Source organism: Coregonus clupeaformis, chromosome 5, assembly GCF_020615455.1.
Source record: "Coregonus clupeaformis isolate EN_2021a chromosome 5, ASM2061545v1, whole genome shotgun sequence".
Lineage (NCBI taxonomy): Eukaryota > Metazoa > Chordata > Actinopteri > Salmoniformes > Salmonidae > Coregonus > Coregonus clupeaformis.
In genome coordinates, this window is record NC_059196.1 from 22,175,003 (window position 1) to 22,194,513 (window position 19,511).

Sequence of the window (19,511 nt, forward strand, 5' to 3'; positions counted from 1 at the left end):
AACTCTTCGAATGTCTTGGCATCCAAAACCAACAGGAAAGTGCTTTTGTCCTGGAGAAGGGGCACATGTTTACATTAAGTTAGGAGGCTAACATTGGGAGTTAAGAGTGCAACAATTGTTAACCAATGGGCATAGGTGTTTAAAGGGGAACTGACCTTTATTTTGAGTGATGACCACAGACATAATGACACCTTCATCCTCTTCTGTAGCGCCAGGCAAGGGTTCAAAGACAGGCTCTGAAGGGTACAGTCCAGGATGCTCCCACACCTTGAAGCACAGTAGTGTGAAGGTCAGCATTGAATTTCCTAACGTCAAACTGCCAAATATGACCTAGGCCTACATCACTCATCGCAATAGAGTACTGTTTACTGATGCAGTGTTTCTAAAAAGGAAGGAAGAATCAATATATCTGAACCAACATTCATTTTTTTGCCTTGGAGGTCCATTTTGATGAGTGTCTACTACCAGATGTCTGAAACCGCAACCGTAGAAGTAGCGATATGGTTTGGTGTTGTACTTGGCATAGTTGATTTGTGGGAACTCGAGACCACCGTACTTATGGAGTTCCTCATCATGCAGATCCTCATGTGTATAGAACACCTGCAGAGAGAGTGTTTAAAGGCTCTGATAGTAAATATTCACATAATGTGGAGGGTAATCACATAACCTTTTGTTTAATGAACTTGTGATGTATATCAGCAGTGATGTATAATAGAAGACTTGTGCATGATTATTGTACACATACCTTGTCGGCAGTGGTGATACTGTTGGGCGTGTGTTCAGATTTTGCCCACATGGTGTCTCCTTGTCCACGTTGAGAGGCAAGACAAATCGCCGGAGAACACTGCACATAGTGTGTAATAAAAAATAAAAAATATTTTCAACCTCAAGCAGTTCACACGTAGGATTCCTGATCCTAGTGACTTCAGCTGGTTACACTTTTAACTTGAATGAACAAGCCATTATAAATGCTTATAGATGCTTTATAAAATATTTTTTTTAATGATAAATGCTTCTGAATTCAAATGCTTATAAATGTTTACAAATGTAATACGTATTTGTAGTTAGTATTTTAAAAATAGTTTATTAATGCTTATTAATTAAAGTTATGAAGTGTTATTCCCTTCAGTTTAGACTGATACTAACCTCGTCCAGAGCCTCTCCTGACTTGCGCATGTTCTGAACCATGTAGTTGTTGATGGCTTTGCCATCGTCTGCGACTCAGAGGTCCATAACCAGGAAGCCATCCTCCTCCCAGGCATTGGTGGTGGAAGGTGGTTAGTGAATGGGCAGGGGCTAGTTCCTTACTTACCTTTAGCAGAGAAAGAATTCCCCATGTTGTATGTTGTACCATCAGGGTCTGTGTGGGGGTGGGCAGTGGCTCCATTGACAGCGATGAATTTGCTCCAGTTCACCTGTTGAGAGCAACAACAAAAATGAAATGTCTTGATAGCCCTTCAATCATGCTATCCTATAATGCAATAGGTCTCTTATTAAATATTTAAACAAAAACATTTGGCTATTTGTTTAGACTGAATGCAACCCGTTATGTACAGTGAGGGAAAAAAGTATTTGATCCCCTGCTGATTTTGTACGTTTGCCCACTGACAAAGAAATGATCAGTCTATAATTTTAATGGTAGGTTTATTTGAACAGTGAGAGACAGAATAACAACAAAAAAATCCAGAAAAACGCATGTCAAAAATGTTATAAATTGATTTGCATTTTAATGAGGGAAATAAGTGTTTGACCCCCTCTCAATCAGAAAGATTTCTGGCTCCCAGGTGTCTTTTATACAGGTAACGAGCTGAGATTAGGAGCACACTCTTAAAGGGAGTGCTCCTAATCTCAGTTTGTTACCTGTATAAAAGACACCTGTCCACAGAAGCAATCAATCAATCAGATTCCAAACTCTCCACCATGGCCAAGACCAAAGAGCTCTCCAAGGATGTCAGGGACAAGATTGTAGACCTACACAAGGCTGGAATGGGCTACAAGACCATCGCCAAGCAGCCCGGTGAGAAGGTGGCAACAGTTGGTGCGATTATTCGCAAATGGAAGAAACACAAAATAACTGTCAATCTCCCTCGGCCTGGGGCTCCATGCAAGATCTCACCTCGTGGAGTTGCAATGATCATGAGAACGGTGAGGAATCAGCCCAGAACTACACGGGAGGATCTTGTCAATGATCTCAAGGCAGCTGGGACCATAGTCACCAAGAAAACAATTGGTAACACACTACGCCGTGAAGGACTGAAATCCTGCAGCGCCTGCAAGGTCCCCCTGCTCAAGAAAGCACATATACAGGCCAGTCTGAAGTTTGCCTATGAACATCTGAATGATTCAGAGGAGAACTGGGTGAAAGTGTTGTGGTCAGATGAGACCAAAATCGAGCTCTTTGGCATCAACTCAACTCGCCATGTTTGGAGGAGGAGGAATGCTGCCTATAACCCCAAGAACACCATCCCCAGCGTCAAACATGGAGGTGGAAACATTATGCTTTGGGGGTGTTTTTCTGCTAAGGGGACAGGACAACTTCACCGCATCAAAGGGAAGATGGACGGGGCCATGTACCGTCAAATCTTGGGTGAGAACCTCCTTCCCTCAGCCAGGGCATTGAAAATGGGTTGTGGATGGGTATTCCAGCATGACAATGACCCAAAACACACGGCCAAGGCAACAAAGGAGTGGCTCAAGAAGAAGCATATTATGGTCCTGGAGTGGCCTAGCCAGTCTCCAGACCTTAATCCCATATAAAATCTGTGGAGGGAGCTGAAGGTTCGAGTTGCCAAATGTCAGCCTCGAAACCTTAATGACTTGGAGAAGATCTGCAAAGAGGAGTGGGACAAAATCCCTCCTGAGATGTGTGCAAACCTGGTGGCCAACTACAAGAAACGTCTGACCTCTGTGATTGCCAACAAGGGTTTTGCCACCAAGTACTAAGTCATGTTTTGCAAAGGGGTCAAATACTTATTTCCCTCATTAAAATGCAAATCAATTTATAACATTTTTGACATGCGTTTTTCTGGATTTTTTTGTTGTTATTCTGTCTCACTGTTCAAATAAACCTACCATTAAAATTATAGACTGATCATTTCTTTGTCAGTGGGCAAACATACAAAATCAGCAGGGGATCAAATACTTTTTTCCCTCACTGTATGTAGGCTACTGTAGGTAGTGTGTGTAGGCCTTTTAAATAGAAAAGAAAAAGCTGCACATTAGTAGCTCTGATACAATATTTTATTAACCAAGGCCTACCTTTTCCTTTGTCTCAAGTGTCTCACGGTCCACCTTGTGCATGAAGTTTGTCTCCGTGCTCAGGAAGTAATCACCCTTGTTTGTCACAAAGCTCACATTGTCATTATCTGACGCTTCTGTGGACCAAAGACAGTTTTCATGTGATTAGCACAACGCAAATCAATTTTCTGTCTGTCATATATTCTACACTCTTTGACCTCAAACTCTTGAACTGCAGCCTTGAACTGTAAACTCACTTGGCAGTTCGAACCGGGACAGAAAGCGCTGGAAGAAGTTCTTGCAGGGTTCTGGCATGACCACAGTCCCGAATTCAGACAAAACGATGCGGCTGTTTTCACTGTTAGCCGTGTAGCAATCACTGCCCCGGATGCGGCTCTTGTAGGTCACCTGGCCCCCTGCGATTTTGAACTGATGCAGGAGGGCCATTACGTCAAACCAGTGGTTGAATCTGAGAAGCAGAATAAATAGTTAATGTAGTACTTTGACTTGGTATAGCTTGTTAAAATATACTCACTTATTATGACCAATCTCAAACTTTCCTGGTCCGTTTCTGAGGAAATTGCCACTAATCACTCTAGGATCCTTATTCTTATTTGACTTAGTATTTTTCAAGTCCAGACAATATTATTACCCAAAAACACCTGAAGACCTACAAAGCAAAACAGCAGATATATATCAAAGCAGAACTAGAAATTGTATTAAAGGAGCTTGTGGGGATTAATAGGCCTACAATAAAGTACTCTTTAGATTTTTTTTACAAACTGAATAGTCATATGTTTTAAAGATGAGATGAAAATAAATTAGGCAATGTATGACTGCAAAACGCTTTAACCTTCATTGTAGAACATCATCTTACCTGTAGTGCTTGGAGGTGACATGGTTGTCAGGATTGAGAATGTCTGACTGTCTTGCTTGAAGGGAGTGCAGGTTCTTGCGGAAGGGAGTCCAAGTGATAGGACTCTTCTCATGTGAAGCTCCTGGGTGCCACTTAGTGTAAACGGCTGAGCTTTATACTGTAGCTGTAGCACAACCCTTTAGACCACGTGGTGGTTCTTACATACAGTGGGGAAAAAAAGTATTTAGTCAGCCACCAATTGTGCAAGTTCTCCCACTTAAAAAGATGAGAGAGGCCTGTAATTTTCATCATAGGTACACGTCAACTATGACAGACAAATTGAGAAAAAAAATCCAGAAAATCACATTGTAGGATTTTTTATGAATTTATTTGCAAATTATGGTGGAAAATAAGTATTTGGTCACCTACAAACAAACAAGATTTCTGGCTCTCACAGACCTGTAACTTCTTCTTTAAGAGGCTCCTCTGTCCTCCACTCGTTACCTGTATTAATGGCACCTGTTTGAACTTATTATCATTATAAAAGACACCTGTCCACAACCTCAAACAGTCACACTCCAAACTCCACTATGGCCAAGACCAAAGAGCTGTCAAAGGACACCAGAAACAAAATTGTAGACCTGCACCAGGCTGGGAAGACTGAATCTGCAATAGGTAAGCAGCTTGGTTTGAAGAAATCAACTGTGGGAGCAATTATTAGGAAATGGAAGACATACAAGACCACTGATAATCTCCCTCGATCTGGGGCTCCACGCAAGATCTCACCCAGTGGGGTCAAAATGATCACAAGAACGGTGAGCAAAAATCCCAGAACCACACGGGGGACCTAGTGAATGACCTGCAGAGAGCTGGGACCAAAGTAACAAAGCCTACAATCAGTAACACACTACGCCGCCAGGGACTCAAATCCTGCAGTGCCAGACGTGTCCCCCTGCTTAAGCCAGTACATGTCCAGGCCCATCTGAAGTTTGCTAGAGTGCATTTGGATGATCCAGAAGAGGATTGGGAGAATGTCATATGGTCAGATGAAACCAAAATATAACTTTTTGGTAAAAACTCAACTCGTCGTGTTTGGAGGACAAAGAATGCCGAGTTGCATCCAAAGAACACCATACCTACTGTGAAGCATGGGGGTGGAAACATCATGCTTTGGGGCTGTTTATCTGCAAAGGGACCAGGACGACTGATCTTTGTAAAGGAAAGAATGAATGGGGCCATGTATCGTGAGATTTTGAGTGAAAACCTCCTTCCATCAGCAAGGGCATTGAAGATGAAACGTGGCTGGGTCTTTCAGCATGACAATGATCCCAAACACACCGCCCGGGCAACGAAGGAGTGGCTTCGTAAGAAGCATTTCAAGGTCCTGGAGTGGCCTAGCCAGTCTCCAGATCTCAACCCCATAGAAAATCTTTGGAGGGAGTTGAAAGTCTGTGTTGCCCAGCGACAGCCCCAAAACATCACTGCTCTAGAGGAGATCTGCATGGAGGAATGGGCCAAAATACCAGCAACAGTGTGTGAAAACCTTGTGAAGACTTACAGAAAACGTTTGACCTGTGTCATTGCCAACAAAAGGTATATAACAAAGTATTGAGAAACTTTTGTTATTGACCAAATACTTATTTTCCACCATAATTTGCAAATAAATTCATTAAAAATCCTACAATGTGATTTTCTGGAAAAAAAAATCTCATTTTGTCTGTCATAGTTGACGTGTACCTATGATGAAAATTGCAGGCCTCTCTCATCTTTTTAAGTGGGAGAACTTGCACAATTGGTGTCTGACTAAATACTTTTTTTCCCCACTGTAGGTCTTTGCAGAACAGAAGTTCTGTAAGCATAGCAGCGGGAAGTAGGGGTGCTAATCGAAATAAAATATATATATACAGTGGGGCAAAACAGTATTTAGTCAGCCACCAATTGTGCAAGTTCTCCCACTTAAAAAGATGAGAGAGGCCTGTAATTTTCATCATAGGTACACGTCAACTATGACAGACAAAATGAGAAAAAAAAATCCAGAAAATCCCATTGTAGGATTTTTAATGAATTTATTTGCAAATTATGGTGGAAAATAAGTATTTGGTCACCTACAAACAAGCAAGATTTCTGGCTCTCACAGACCTGTAACTTCTTCTTTAAGAGGCTCCTCTGTCCTCCACTCGTTACCTGTATTAATGGCACCTGTTTGAACTTGTTATCAGTATAAAAGACACCTGTCCACAACCTCAAACAGTCACACTCCAAACTTCACAATGGCCAAGACCAAAGAGCTGTCAAAGGACACCAAAAACAAAATTGTAGACCTGCACCAGGCTGGGAAGACTGAATCTGCAACAGGTAAGCAGCTTGGTTTGAAGAAATCAACTGTGGGAGCAATTATTAGGAAATGGAAGACATACAAGACCACTGATAATCTCCCTCGATCTGGGGCTCCATGCAAGATCTCACCCCGTGGGGTCAAAATGATCACAAGAACGGTGAGCAAAAATCCCAGAACCACACGGGGGGGACCTAGTGAATGACCTGCTGAGAGCTGGGACCAAAGTAACAAAGCCAACCATCAGTAACACACTACGCCGCCAGGGACTCAAATCCTGCAGTGCGAGACGTGTCCCCCCTGCTTAAGCCAGTACATGTCCAGGCCCGTCTGAAGTGCATTTGGATGATCCAGAAGAGGATTGGGAGAATGTCATATGGTCAGATGAAACCAAAATATAACTTTTTTGGTAAAAACTCAACTCGTCATGTTTGGAGGACAAAGAATGCTGAGTTGCATCCAAAGAACACCATACCTACTGTGAAGCATGGGGTTGGAAACATCATGCTTTGGGGCTGTTTTTCTGCAAAGGGACCAGGACGACTGATCCGTGTAAAGGAAAGAATGAATGGGGCCATGTATCGTGAGATTTTGAGTGAAACCCTCCTTCCATCAGCAAGGGCATTGAAGATGAAACGTGGCTGGGTCTTTCAGCATGACAATGATCCCAAACACACCGCCCGGGCAACGAAGGAGTGGCTTCGTAAGAAGCATTTCAAGGTCCTGGAGTGGCCTAGCCAGTCTCCAGATCTCAACCCCATAGAAAATCTTTGGAGGGAGTTGAAAGTCTGTGTTGCCCAGCGACAGCCCCAAAACATCACTGCTCTAGAGGAGATCTGCATGGAGGAATGGGCCAAAATACCAGCAACAGTGTGTGAAAACCTTGTGAAGACTTACAGAAAACGTTTGACCTGTGTCATTGCCAACAAAGTGTATATAACAAAGTATTGAGAAACTTTTGTTATTGACCAAATACTTATTTTCCACCATCATATGCCAATAAATTCATTAAAAATCCTACAATGTGATTTTCTGGATTTTTTTTTCTAATTTTGTCTGTCATAGTTGACGTGTACCTATGATGAAAATTACAGGCCTCTCTCATCTTTTTAAGTGGGAGAACTTGCACAATTGGTGGCTGACTAAATACTTTTTTTCCCCACTGTATATATATATATTTAAAAAATATATGTGAAAATGTCTTACAAAAGTAGTGCACTGGGCATTTACTAGCCCTGTATTTCCCTGTCAGTGAAAAAATCGCAGCACCCCTAAACATCTTCCTGCGTTCAAAAAAGGACTCTGATAACCCAATCATGGGGATGATCTCTGGATCAGCTCCAGAAGTTGTAAACTAACACAGCAGCACCTACGCTGTATAGGACATTATACACTGCTCAAAAAAATAAAGGGAACACTTAAACAACACAATGTAACTCCAAGTCAATCACACTTCTGTGAAATCAAACTGTCCACTTAGGAAGTAACACTGATTGACAATAAATGTCACATGCTGTTGTGCAAATGGAATAAACAACAGGTGGAAATTATAGGCAATTAGCAATACACCCCCAATAAAGGAGTGGTTCTGCAGGTGGTGACCACAGACCACTTCTCAGTTCCTATGATTCCTGGCTGATGTTTTGGTCACTTTTGAATGCTGGTGGTGCTTTCACTCTAGTGGTAGCATGAGACGGAGTCTACAACCCACACAAGTGGCTCAGGTAGTGCAGCTCATCCAGGATGGCACATCAATGCGAGCTGTGGCAAGAAGGTTTGCTGTGTCTGTCAGCGTAGTGTCCAGAGCATGGAGGCGCTACCAGGAGACAGGCCAGTACATCAGGAGATGTGGAGGAGGCCGTAGGAGGGCAACAACCCAGCAGCAGGACCGCTACCTCCGCCTTTGTGCAAGGAGGAGCACTGCCAGAGCCCTGCAAAATGACCTCCAGCAGGCCACAAATGTGCATGTGTCTGCTCAAACGGTAAGAAACAGACTCCATGAGGGTGGTATGAGGGCCCGACGTCCACAGGTGGGGGTTGTGCTTACAGCCCAACACCGTGCAGGACGTTTGGCATTTGCCAGAGAACACCAAGATTGGCAAATTCGCCACTGGCGCCCTGTGCTCTTCACAGATGAAAGCAGGTTCACACTGAGCACATGTGACAGACGTGACAGAGTCTGGAGACGCCGTGGAGAACGTTCTGCTACCTGCAACATCCTCCAGCATGACCGGTTTGGTGGTGGGTCAGTCATGGTGTGGGGTGGCATTTCTTTGGGGGGCCGCACAGCCCTCCATGTGCTCGCCAGAGGTAGCCTGACTGCCATTAGGTACCGAGATGAGATCCTCAGACCCCTTGTGAGACCATATGCTGGTGCGGTTGGCCCTGGGTTCCTCCTAATGCAAGACAATGCTAGACCTCATGTGGCTGGAGTGTGTCAGCAGTTCCTGCAAGAGGAAGGCATTGATGCTATGGACTGGCCCGCCCGTTCCCCAGACCTGAATCCAATTGAGCACATCTGGGACATCATGTCTCGCTCCATCCACCAACGCCACGTTGTACCACAGACTGTCCAGGAGTTGGCGGATGCTTTAGTCCAGGTCTGGGAGGAGATCCCTCAGGACACCATCCGCCACCTCATCAGGAGCATGCCCAGGCGTTGTAGGGAGGTCATACAGGCACGTGGAGGCCACACACACTACTGAGCCTCATTTTGACTTGTTTTAAGGACATTAAATCAAAGTTGGATCAGCCTGTAGTGTGGTTTTCCACTTTAATTTTGAGGGTGACTCCAAATCCAGACCTCCATGGGTTGATAAATTTGATTTCCATTGATCATTTTTGTGTGATTTTGTTGTCAGCACATTCAACTATGTAAAGAAAAAAGTATTTAATAAGATTATTTCATTCATTCAGATCTAGGATGTGTTATTTTAGTGTTCCCTTTATTTTTTTGAGCAGTGTATTTTGGAGCAGGTTCATTAGCTGTCTGTATATTTAAGAGATCTGTGTACATTATTTGTTATTTAACTTTTTACTGCAGTGGGCTAAATCAAGGTCACACTGTGTTTCTTGGTAGTCTTAAACAAATCTACTTTGAAACAAAAGTATACATCACACACATGGTTATGGGCTTTGAAAAAAGGAGACACCTGTACCATGTCAGATAAAGAATTGAATGTATTCCATTTTGAGTTTGCATCCCAATATTACACTTTATATACATCACAGAAGACTGAAATATAAAAAATCGTTTGACATATACCCCTTTCAGACATGGAATGTGGCGCCTTGAAAGCGCCTCGACTATGGTATGTTTGTTTGTCTGAAAGGGTACATACACTACAGCTTTTTAAATGCCGCACGATACCTTCTCTGGAGATAGTTTCGAAGCTCCACTGAAGGGGCATTTAACTTGTCCGTAAAGGAATGCCACTTCTGAAGCGGGACTAACTTCCATCACTAGGCAACCAGAACTGCCAATCAAATGATCTCGAGCTGACTGCCTGCTTGCTGCCTGCTTGCAGACCACTCTCTCCTAAAAAAAGTACTTTTGAAGTTCGTTAAATACAATGACGTAAAATACATTTAGTAGAAAGAAAACACATCTATCTACCCTACCATAAAAAATAGCAGAAAAACAACATAGCACATCAATCACCAACGTTTATTGTTGTCAGGGAAACAATACTGAACATTCTATGCAGGAGCAGAATTCTACTGTCTGAAAAGGTACAGATGCTTCTGGTGCAGCCCTTTTTTTTATTGTCTGAAAGGTTATTATTAGTTGTCGCTATCGACCCATTACCTTAGCGGCAAGCCTATGTATGAAATAGGTCATAGAAACACTGGATTGCGGCGGGTTTTTGAAATTAATGTTTATTAATTATGAAATTGTGAAAACTATTAACATTCCACCATGAGGCCACTAGGCCATTTGACTGCAGGAAAGGGCTACGATATAGCAGCAGACCTCATTATTACAGTGTTGTTTCTAGACCAGGAAAGTCCAACAGAACAAACCATCCAGTCATAATATTTGACAAGCTCCAGCTCTGTAAATGTTAACTTATGAAAACAAGAACTGTGATTGTATGATAACTGACCCCTGAACAGTGCATCACCTGAACGTGTCCCTCAGTTAACCCCAGGAAGCACGTCGCACAGCTGCTGTTAAACTTGCATCATTATTACGTCATGTTACAGCTTGTTCTGATAACTGTACTTCTGTACAAAGTATTATATTGTTCTGTGTTGTCATCTAGTGGCGAAATTGGGTACTGTAGCTTTTAATTAGCTAACTTTCGGTTCAGAGCTATTTCATGTCAGAACAATCCCTGCAACAACAACCGACAGACAAGCTCTATTTTTCCATCTTACTAGGACTTGGTTAAAGATAAGTCTGTAAGTACTTTTGAGTTATTAGAACATGCTTTTGCTAATTGAAATTGTGCTTCTAGAATATTTATGTTTTTTACATGTTTATTCTAGTTTTCTAAGTTCCGATGATGCTAAGGTAATTGCGCTAACTATTGCCTATTCACTTAACATTGTGTGTTAGCATGCTAGCTAACGTATCGTGACGGAATTTAGTTTAGTTGGGTTTTGGACGTATCTAGCTATTTTAAGTGTTCAGATATCGCTTGTGACAGAGCTAAAGCATAGTTATTAAGCTATATGGACACTTAGATTGTGTGTATATGTTTTGTGGCACCTTTCCTGTGATGTAAATTGGCATAATTTCTGCACGGTCATTTTGGCTAGCTAGGCTTGTTTTCTTGTTGCTAGCTCGTGATAGAAATGCAGTTCTTTATTTGTATCCATTTGTGTGAATGTATATAGTGACTTTTCTAATACATTTTCTCCTTTCTGTATCTGTTACAGTTTTACAAAACAAAATATCTTCTACTAAAGATTCTTAAAAGGTACCAGTGCCTCCTGATTCTTTATTGGAAGAGTGTAAGCTGTCTGCCAAGCTTTGTAACTTACACATTGTGAGGGCAGAACAGTAAAAATACTTAGTACACGACAGGCCCAGACACAGGAAAAGTGGATCCCTTCTTCACATCGCTATCCAGCCAGACTCTTCAGCCATCAGACATCATCACATGGAGGTAACCCAAGCTCATCATGCAACAACCAAAGGATCAAGGTAACACCCCAGCCTTCTTTCAGCATCCAGATGTAGAGGGCAGCCCATACAACACGCTGGAGACCAGGTCACCAGGTGCTCAAGCTCTAGAGGCTCTAGGCAATCAAACCTGACATCAGCTAGTGCTTAAGCTGCCAGGTCACAACGCACGAGTTCTAGGCATTCGAGTCACTCTAACCTTTCATCAGCTAGTGCTGCAGCCACCAAGGCTCGTGCTAAGGCAGAGGCGGCACGCGCACTGGCTTCCTATGCTATACGTGAAACTGATATCATTAGAGAACAAGCCTGCATAGAAGAAGAGCAGCAAAGGGTTACGGCTGAAGCAGCTGTCCTGGCAGCTAGAAGGAAAGCAGAGGTAAAAGCACATTTGCATGTTCTCAAACAGGAGAAAGCTGCTAGTGCAGCCATGGTTGAAGCTGAGGTTTTAGAAGCAGCTGCCGAAGATAAAAAAAACATATTCTGTCACATCGTCTGATAGAAACACAGATGACACTTCTCAGCACAGCTCAACGCATCAGTGAGTATGTACAATCGCACACAACCATGTACACTGGTCCACCTCACCTCGTGACCCAAGGTCATTGGAATCATCAAAGATCCATCCAGCAGTGGTCAACATTGATACAGCTAGATGCTACAAAACTGAACCGGTCCTCCAATTTGACAAACAAAGTGGTCATGAGCACAGGGGTTTACCTGTCAGTCCTTCAGGTAACCAACAGAACAGCAACTTATTCCCCCCTCTCCAGAACACCATTAAAAGCTACAGAGGAGAGATCATGTCTGTAGGAGAACAACCCCACAACATTGGGCTGTCCAACCAAGCTCACCTGCCGTCTCCTCAGCCACAACCACGGCCTGCAACTGCCCTCAGAGAGGATCCACCTGATACATCAGGAGCTACAGATGTAACTAAATACCTGATACGTTGTGAAATGGGTAGTTCCGGCCTATTGAAGTTTGATGACCATCCAGAAAACTATTGGGCCTGGAAATCATCCTTTCTTAGCAGCACCCAATACCTAAATCTGACAGCCAGAGAAGAGCTGGACCTACTATCCAACTGGCTTGGACCCGAGTCATCTGAGCAGGCCAAGAGGATCAGATCAGTGCACGTCCACAACGCAACAGCAGGGCTCACGATGGTATGGCAGAGACTTGAAGACAGCTACGGTTCACCTGAAGTGATTGAAAGCGCACTTCTGATGAAAATTGACGATTTTCCGAAGATCACAAACAAAGACAACAAGAAGTTAAGAGAGCTTGGAGACATGGAGGCAGCTAAAGCTGCTGGAGAGCTGCCAGGTCTCTCGTATCTGGACACATCTCGTGGTGTCAATCCAATCATAGAGAAGCTCCCCTACAGCCTACAAGAAAGATGGATCTCACAAGGGTCAAAATACAAGGACGATCATCGGGTTGCATTCCCACCGTTCTCCTTCTTTGCCAATCTTATTGTCAACCAAGCGAGGACCCGCAACGATCCAAGCTTTACCTTCCTAAACACAGGAGGTTCAAAAACTATCAGAGAAGCACAACAGAGAACACATAACTCCAGTGTCCGTACGGAAGACATACGTTTCATCTCAGTCTGAAGCTAACCAGGCACATCCCTCAGGAAAGAAAGTTGAGGACCCAAACAAACAGTGTCCATTACACAACAAGCCTCACCCTCTGAGAAAATGCCACAGCTTCAGGAGCAAGACATTGGATGAACGCAAGTCTTATCTCAAGGACAACCACATCTGTTTCAGATACTGTGCTTCAACCAAATATCTCGCAAAAGACTGTGAGACAGCGGTGCAGTGCAAAGAGTGCGATAGTGATAGACATCCGTCTGCGTTGCATCCGGGGCCAGCCCCATGGAGAACAGAGAACTCCGCAGCCAAGGAAGACCATGGCGGGGAGCAAAGGGAAAGGGCAACACCTGCAGTAACCTCAAAGTGCACTGAGATCTGTGGAGAGGCAGTCAGCTCTAGATCGTGTTCCAAGATATGCTTAGTCAAAGTGTATCCCGCAGGTCACAAAGAGAAGGCAGTCAGAATGTATGCCGTCTTAGATGAACAGAGGAACAAGTCGTTAGCCAGTGTCACGCCCTGACTCAGGGGACGCTTAAATGTTGAGTCAGGGTGTGTATATTCTTTGTTGTGTGTTTTCTGTGTTTCGATCTATTATGTGTAGATCTATGTTGGCCGGTGTGGTTCCCAATCAGAGGCAGCTGTAGCTCGTTGTCTCTGATTGGGGATCATACTTAGGCAGCCTATTGGCACTAGTGGGTTGTGGGATCTTGTTCCGTGTAAGGTATGTTGTGTGTGCTACCTTGGACTTCACGTGTCGTTGGTTTATTGTTTTGTCGTGTGTTTATTCAGTGTAAATAAACATGTACGTATATCACGCTGCGCCTTGGTCTGACCCGTCCTTCAACGAACGTGACAGCCAGAACTGAGTTCTTCGACCTCTTCGCTGTCAAAGGAGGTTCAGCTCCCTACACTCTGAAGACATGTTCAGGAGTAATGGAGACATCTGGGAGAAGAGCAAGCAACTACATTGTGGAGTCATTGGAAGGAAAAACACAGCTTATACTCTTCCCACTCTCATAGAATGTGAAATGATGCCCGATGATAGATCAGAGATTCCCTCACCTGAAATTGCATGTCATCACCCGCATCTGATGCCTGTTGCAGAAAAGATTCCAGCACTCGACCCGGGCGCAGCAATCCTTCTCCTGCTCGGAAGAGACATATTAAGAGTGCACAAAGTCAGAGAGCAATACAACGGGCCTCACAACACACCCTACGCACAACACCTTGACCTCGGATGGGTTATCATCGGTGATGTATGTCTGAACGGATCTCACAAGCCAGCTAAAGTTAGCGTTTACAGAACAAATGTGCTGCAAAATGGACGCACATAATTTCTTAGCCCTTGTGCTAACATCATTCAGATCAAAGAGAGACTGAATAACCCAACACAATTTCAGGAAGCTCAGAGTTGCATAGAGGCCGCTGTCCCAGCTGGAGATACGGACAACTTCGGATGCAATGTGTTTGAAAGAACAAAAAACGACAACAGGCCAGCCCCATCGATTGAAGATAGCATCTTCCTTGAGATCATGGATAGAGAAGTCTTCATGGACAAGTCTAAAAGCTGGGTAGCTCCTCTACCTTTCCGTTCAACTCCCTAACTACAGAGGACAGGCACTAAAACGACTCACTTCTCTGCAACGTACTCTGGAGATAAAGCCGGACATGAAAGAACACTTTCATGACTTTGTGCAGAAGATCTTCGACAATGACCAAGCTGAAAAAGCTCCATCGTTGAAGGGAAAACAAGAATGTTGGTATCTTTGGTGTGTATCATCCCCCAAAACCAGGTCAGATACAAGTAGTGTTTGACTCCAGCGATAAGCATGAAGGTGTCTCCCTCAACGATGTTCTCCTCAGTGGACCAGACCTGAATAACACACTCCTCAGAGTCCTCATCTGATTCCGAAAAGAACGTATTGCAGTCACAGCTGATGTGCAACAGATGTTCTACTGCCTCTTTGTCAGAGAAGACCACCGAGATTACCTGAGGTTCCTGTGGTATGAAGACAACGACCTTAGCAAAGATATCACAGAATACAGGATGAAAGTACATGTGTTCGGTAACAGCCCCTCTCCAGCTGTGGCCATCTACAGCCTGAGGCGGGCAGCCCAGAAGGGTGAAGAAGAGCACGGCACAGAAGCAAAACAGTTTGTCATGAGAAACTTCTATGTGGACAATGGACTTACCTCATTCTCCAGCGACGAAAAAGCAATTGACATCCTGAAAAGAACAAGAGAAATGTTAGCCGAGTCAAGCGTGAGGCTGCACAAGATAGCCTCCAACAGCAGCAAAGTCATGGAAGCATTTCTTCCAGAGGATCGCGCAAAAGATCTCAAAGATCTGGATCTAGGGGTAGTTGGAATCTGGAAACAGACAGCTCCACCTTTTGTGTATCCCGAAAAGAGAAGCTGTTCACAAGAAGAGGTGTCCTGTCCACGGTCAACAGCCTATACGACCCCCTAGGGTTTGTAGCACCTATCACTATGCAAGGCAAGGCTCTAATTAGAGAAATCTTTACTGAACATGAACAATGTGAATGGGACACCCTCTACCAGAAGAGAAAGAGAGAAAGTGGAAAATGTGGAAAGACTCACTGTTGGAACTCGAACAGCTCACTATCCGAAGGCCCTATGTCCCTGTCTCCTTGTCTTTCACGCAGTGAAGAGAGCTGTGCGTCATCTCAAATGCATCCACTATGGTCATATCAGCTGTAGCCTACCCCAGAGTGGTCGATGTCGAAGGAAGAAGTCATGTTGGACTCATCATGGGAAAGTCCAAACTGGCTCCACGTCCTGCTCACACTGTTCCACGCCTAGAGCTTTGTGCCGCTGTCTTAGCAGTTGAGATGGCAGACCTGATCATTGCTGAGATGGACATTGAGATTCATGCAGTGAAGTTCTACACAGACAGCAAGATTGTGCTAGGATATATTCACAACACATCAAGAAGATTCTACGTCTACGTGTCGAACAGAGTGATACACATAAGGAGGTCCACACAGCCAGACCAGTGGCATCACGTCATTACGGACAAAAATCCAGCATATCATGGAACTAGGCCTGTACCAGCAGCCGTCCTCAATCACACAACCTGGTTCTCAGGCCCACCTTTACTGGCAAAGATGGAGAGAGAAGAGACTACTCAGTCAGAAACCTTCGAACTTATGGGATCAGATACTGATATAGAGATCCGGTCGCACTTCACAACCTTCTCTACCGAAGCTACTGAAGTCCAACTTGGCTCACACAGTTTTGAACGTTTCTCCAGCTGGAAGTCGCTCACCCGAGCAATCGCAAAACTACTCCAAATGGCCAAATCCTTCTCCAGGGCTCCAGACAGTGACAAGGGCAACCATCTTAAACAAGCCAAAACCACCATCATCAGATGCGTACAGCAAAAAGTCTTCAAAGAATAAATCCAAGTGCCTCACCAAAAGAGAAGAGGTCACCAAACAAAGTCCACTAAAGAAGCTGAACCCTATCATCGATAAGGACGGGTTGATAAGAATCGGAGGTCGCACAGCAGCAGCTGATATGTCATGGGAAGAGAAACACCCTCTCATCATGCCCAAGAACCACCACGTCACCACTCTGTTGTTGAGGCAATACCACGAGCAAGTTGCACATCAGGGTCGTCACTTCACTGAAGGCACAGTCCGGTCAGCTGGATTGTGGATCATTGGAAGTGAAAGACTGGTATCCAGCATAATCCATAAGTGTGTGATCTGCAGAAAACTGGAAGAGCAAAAGATGTCAGACTTACCTGCAGACAGACTTGCCTCTGATCCTCCGTTCACTCATGTTGAACTGGACATCTTTGGACCCTGGAGCATCACCTCTTGTCGGACCAGAGGAGGCAGCGCTGAAAGTAAACGCTGGGCCGTCCTGTTCTCCTGCATGAGTACAAGAGCGGTACACATCGAAGTGATAGAGTCTGTCTACCCCCAGCTTCATCAACGCTTTGAGAAGATTCTTCTCTATCTGAGGACCTGCAAAGCAACTACGCTCGGATCGTGGCACAAACTTCATCGGAGCCTGCAAAGAGCTGAAGGTCAGAACAGATGACTCTGAGATGCACGTGGACTTTCAATCCCCCTCATGCGTCACATATGGGAGGAGCTTGGGAGAGGATGATTGGAATCGCTCGCCGCATTCTGGATGCCATGCTTCTGGAAGTTAGTTCTACTCGTCTCACACATGAAGTCCTCACCACACTCATGGGTGAAGTCATGGCCATCATGAACACTCGACCCATAGTTCCAGTGTCCATGGATCCAGAGATGCCAGCAGTTCTTACACCTGCAATGCTTCTGACACAAAATATTGAAACTACAACAGCACCCCCAGGAGACTTCAACCTCAAAGATCTCTACAGCAAGCAATGGAAAAAGTTCAGAGCCTCTCAGGCACATTCTGGAAAAGATGGAGACAAGAATACCTGGCGACACTCTAGTCACGCAGAAATACTTTTGAGTTATTAGAACATGCTTTTGCTAATTCAAATTGTGTTTCTATAATATTTATGTTTTTTACATGTTTATTCTAGTTTTCTAAGTTCCGATGATGCTAAGCTAATTGCGCTAACTATCGCCCATTCACTTAACATTATGTGTTAGCATGCTAGCTAACGTTTCGTGACGGAATTTAGCTTGGTTGGGTTTTGGACATATCTAGCTATTTTAAGTGTTCAGGTATCTCTTGTGACACAGCTAAAACATAGTTATTCAGCTATATGGACACTTAGATTGTGTGTATATGTTTTGTGGCACTTTTCCTGTGATGTAGATTGTCATAATTTCTGCACGTCATGTTGGCTAGCTAGGCTTGTTTTCTTGTTGCTAGCTCGTGATAGAAATGCTGTTCTTTATTTGTGTCCATTTGTGTGAATGTATATAGTGACTTTTCTAATAAATTTTCTCATTTCTGTATCTGTTACAGTTTTACAAAACAAAATATCTTCTACTAAAGATTCTTAAAATGTACCAGTGCCTCCTGATTCTTTATTGGAAGAGTGTAAGCTGTCTGCCAAGCTTTGTAGCTTACACATTGTGGGGGCTCAAACACATCCTCACTGGACAGATGTATGAAAAGATGGAGATTAACAAAAGACTTGTGGTTTCACTTTATTTGGTAAAACTAACTCACTAACTAAAAGTAATTTATAAGTAATTCAGTCATTACAAAAAAGTTACATTATGGGATGCCTGAAACCTTATCAGACTCTAACCAGGCAATAACTTACAGTGCCTTGCAAAAGTATTCATCCCCCTTGGCGTTTTTCCTATTTTGTTGCATTACAACCTGTAATATAAATTGATTTTTATTTGGATTTCATGTAATGGACATACACAAAATAGTCCAAATGGGTGAAGTGAAATGAAAAAAATAACTTGTTAAAAAAAAATCAAAAAAATTAATAACGGAGAAGTGGTGCGTGCATATGTATTCACCCCCTTTGCTATGAAGCCCCTAAATAAGATCTGGTGCAACTAATTACCTTCAGAAATCACATAATTAGTTAAATAAAGTCCATCTGTGTGCAATCTAAGTGTCACATGATCTCAGTATATATACACCTGTTCTGAAAGGCCCCAGAGTCTGCAACACCACTAAGCAAGGGGCACCATGAAGACCAAGGAGCTCTCCAAACAGGTCAGGGACAAAGTTGTGGAGACGTACAGATCAGGGTTGGGTTATAAAAAAAATATCCAACACTTTGAACATCCCACGGAGCACCATTAAATCCATTATAAAAAAATGGAAAGAATATGGCACCACAACAAACCTGCCAAGAGAGGGCCGCCCACCAAAACTCACGGACCAGGCAAGGAGGGCATTAATCAGAGAGGCAACAAAGAGACCAAAGATAAGTGTAGGCCGTCATTGTAAATAAGAATTTGTTCTTAACTGACCTGCCTAGTTAAATAAAGGTAAACAAAAAAAACAACAACAAAAAAAAACCCAGAAGGAGCTACAAAGCTCCACAGCAGAGATTGGAGTATCTGTCCATAGGACCACTTTAAGCCGTACACTCCACAGAGCTGGGCTTTACGGAAGAATGGCCAGAAAAAAGCCATTGCTTAAAGAAAAAAATAAGCAAACACGTTTGGTGTTCGCCAAAAGGCTTGTGGGAGACTCCCCAAACATATGGAAGAAGGTACTCTGGTCAGATGAGATTAAAATTGAGCTTTTTGGCCATCAAGGAAAACGCTATGTCTGGCGCAAACCCAACACCTCTCATCACCCCGAGAACACCATCCCCACAGTGAAGCATGGTGGCAGCATCATGCTGCAGGGATGTTTTTCATTGGCAGGGACTGGGAAACTGGTCAGAATTGAAGGAAT

The 19,511-nt window shown here is 43.7% G+C and overlaps 1 protein-coding gene across 1 annotated transcript; it reads right to left on the reverse strand.

The window, feature by feature from the left end:
* Positions 1 to 1,133: 1,133 nt before the first annotated feature.
* On the reverse strand, positions 1,134 to 3,706 carry LOC121567122 (beta,beta-carotene 9',10'-oxygenase-like). Its single transcript, XM_041877065.1, has 3 exons — positions 3,495 to 3,706; positions 3,259 to 3,374; positions 1,134 to 1,415 (listed from the first exon to the last, which is right to left on the reverse strand). Exons 1-3 carry the CDS (start codon positions 3,682 to 3,684, stop codon positions 1,305 to 1,307), a joined length of 417 nt encoding a protein of 138 aa, XP_041732999.1. The 5' UTR covers positions 3,685 to 3,706; the 3' UTR covers positions 1,134 to 1,304.
* Between the last annotated feature and the right edge of the window lie 15,805 nt (positions 3,707 to 19,511).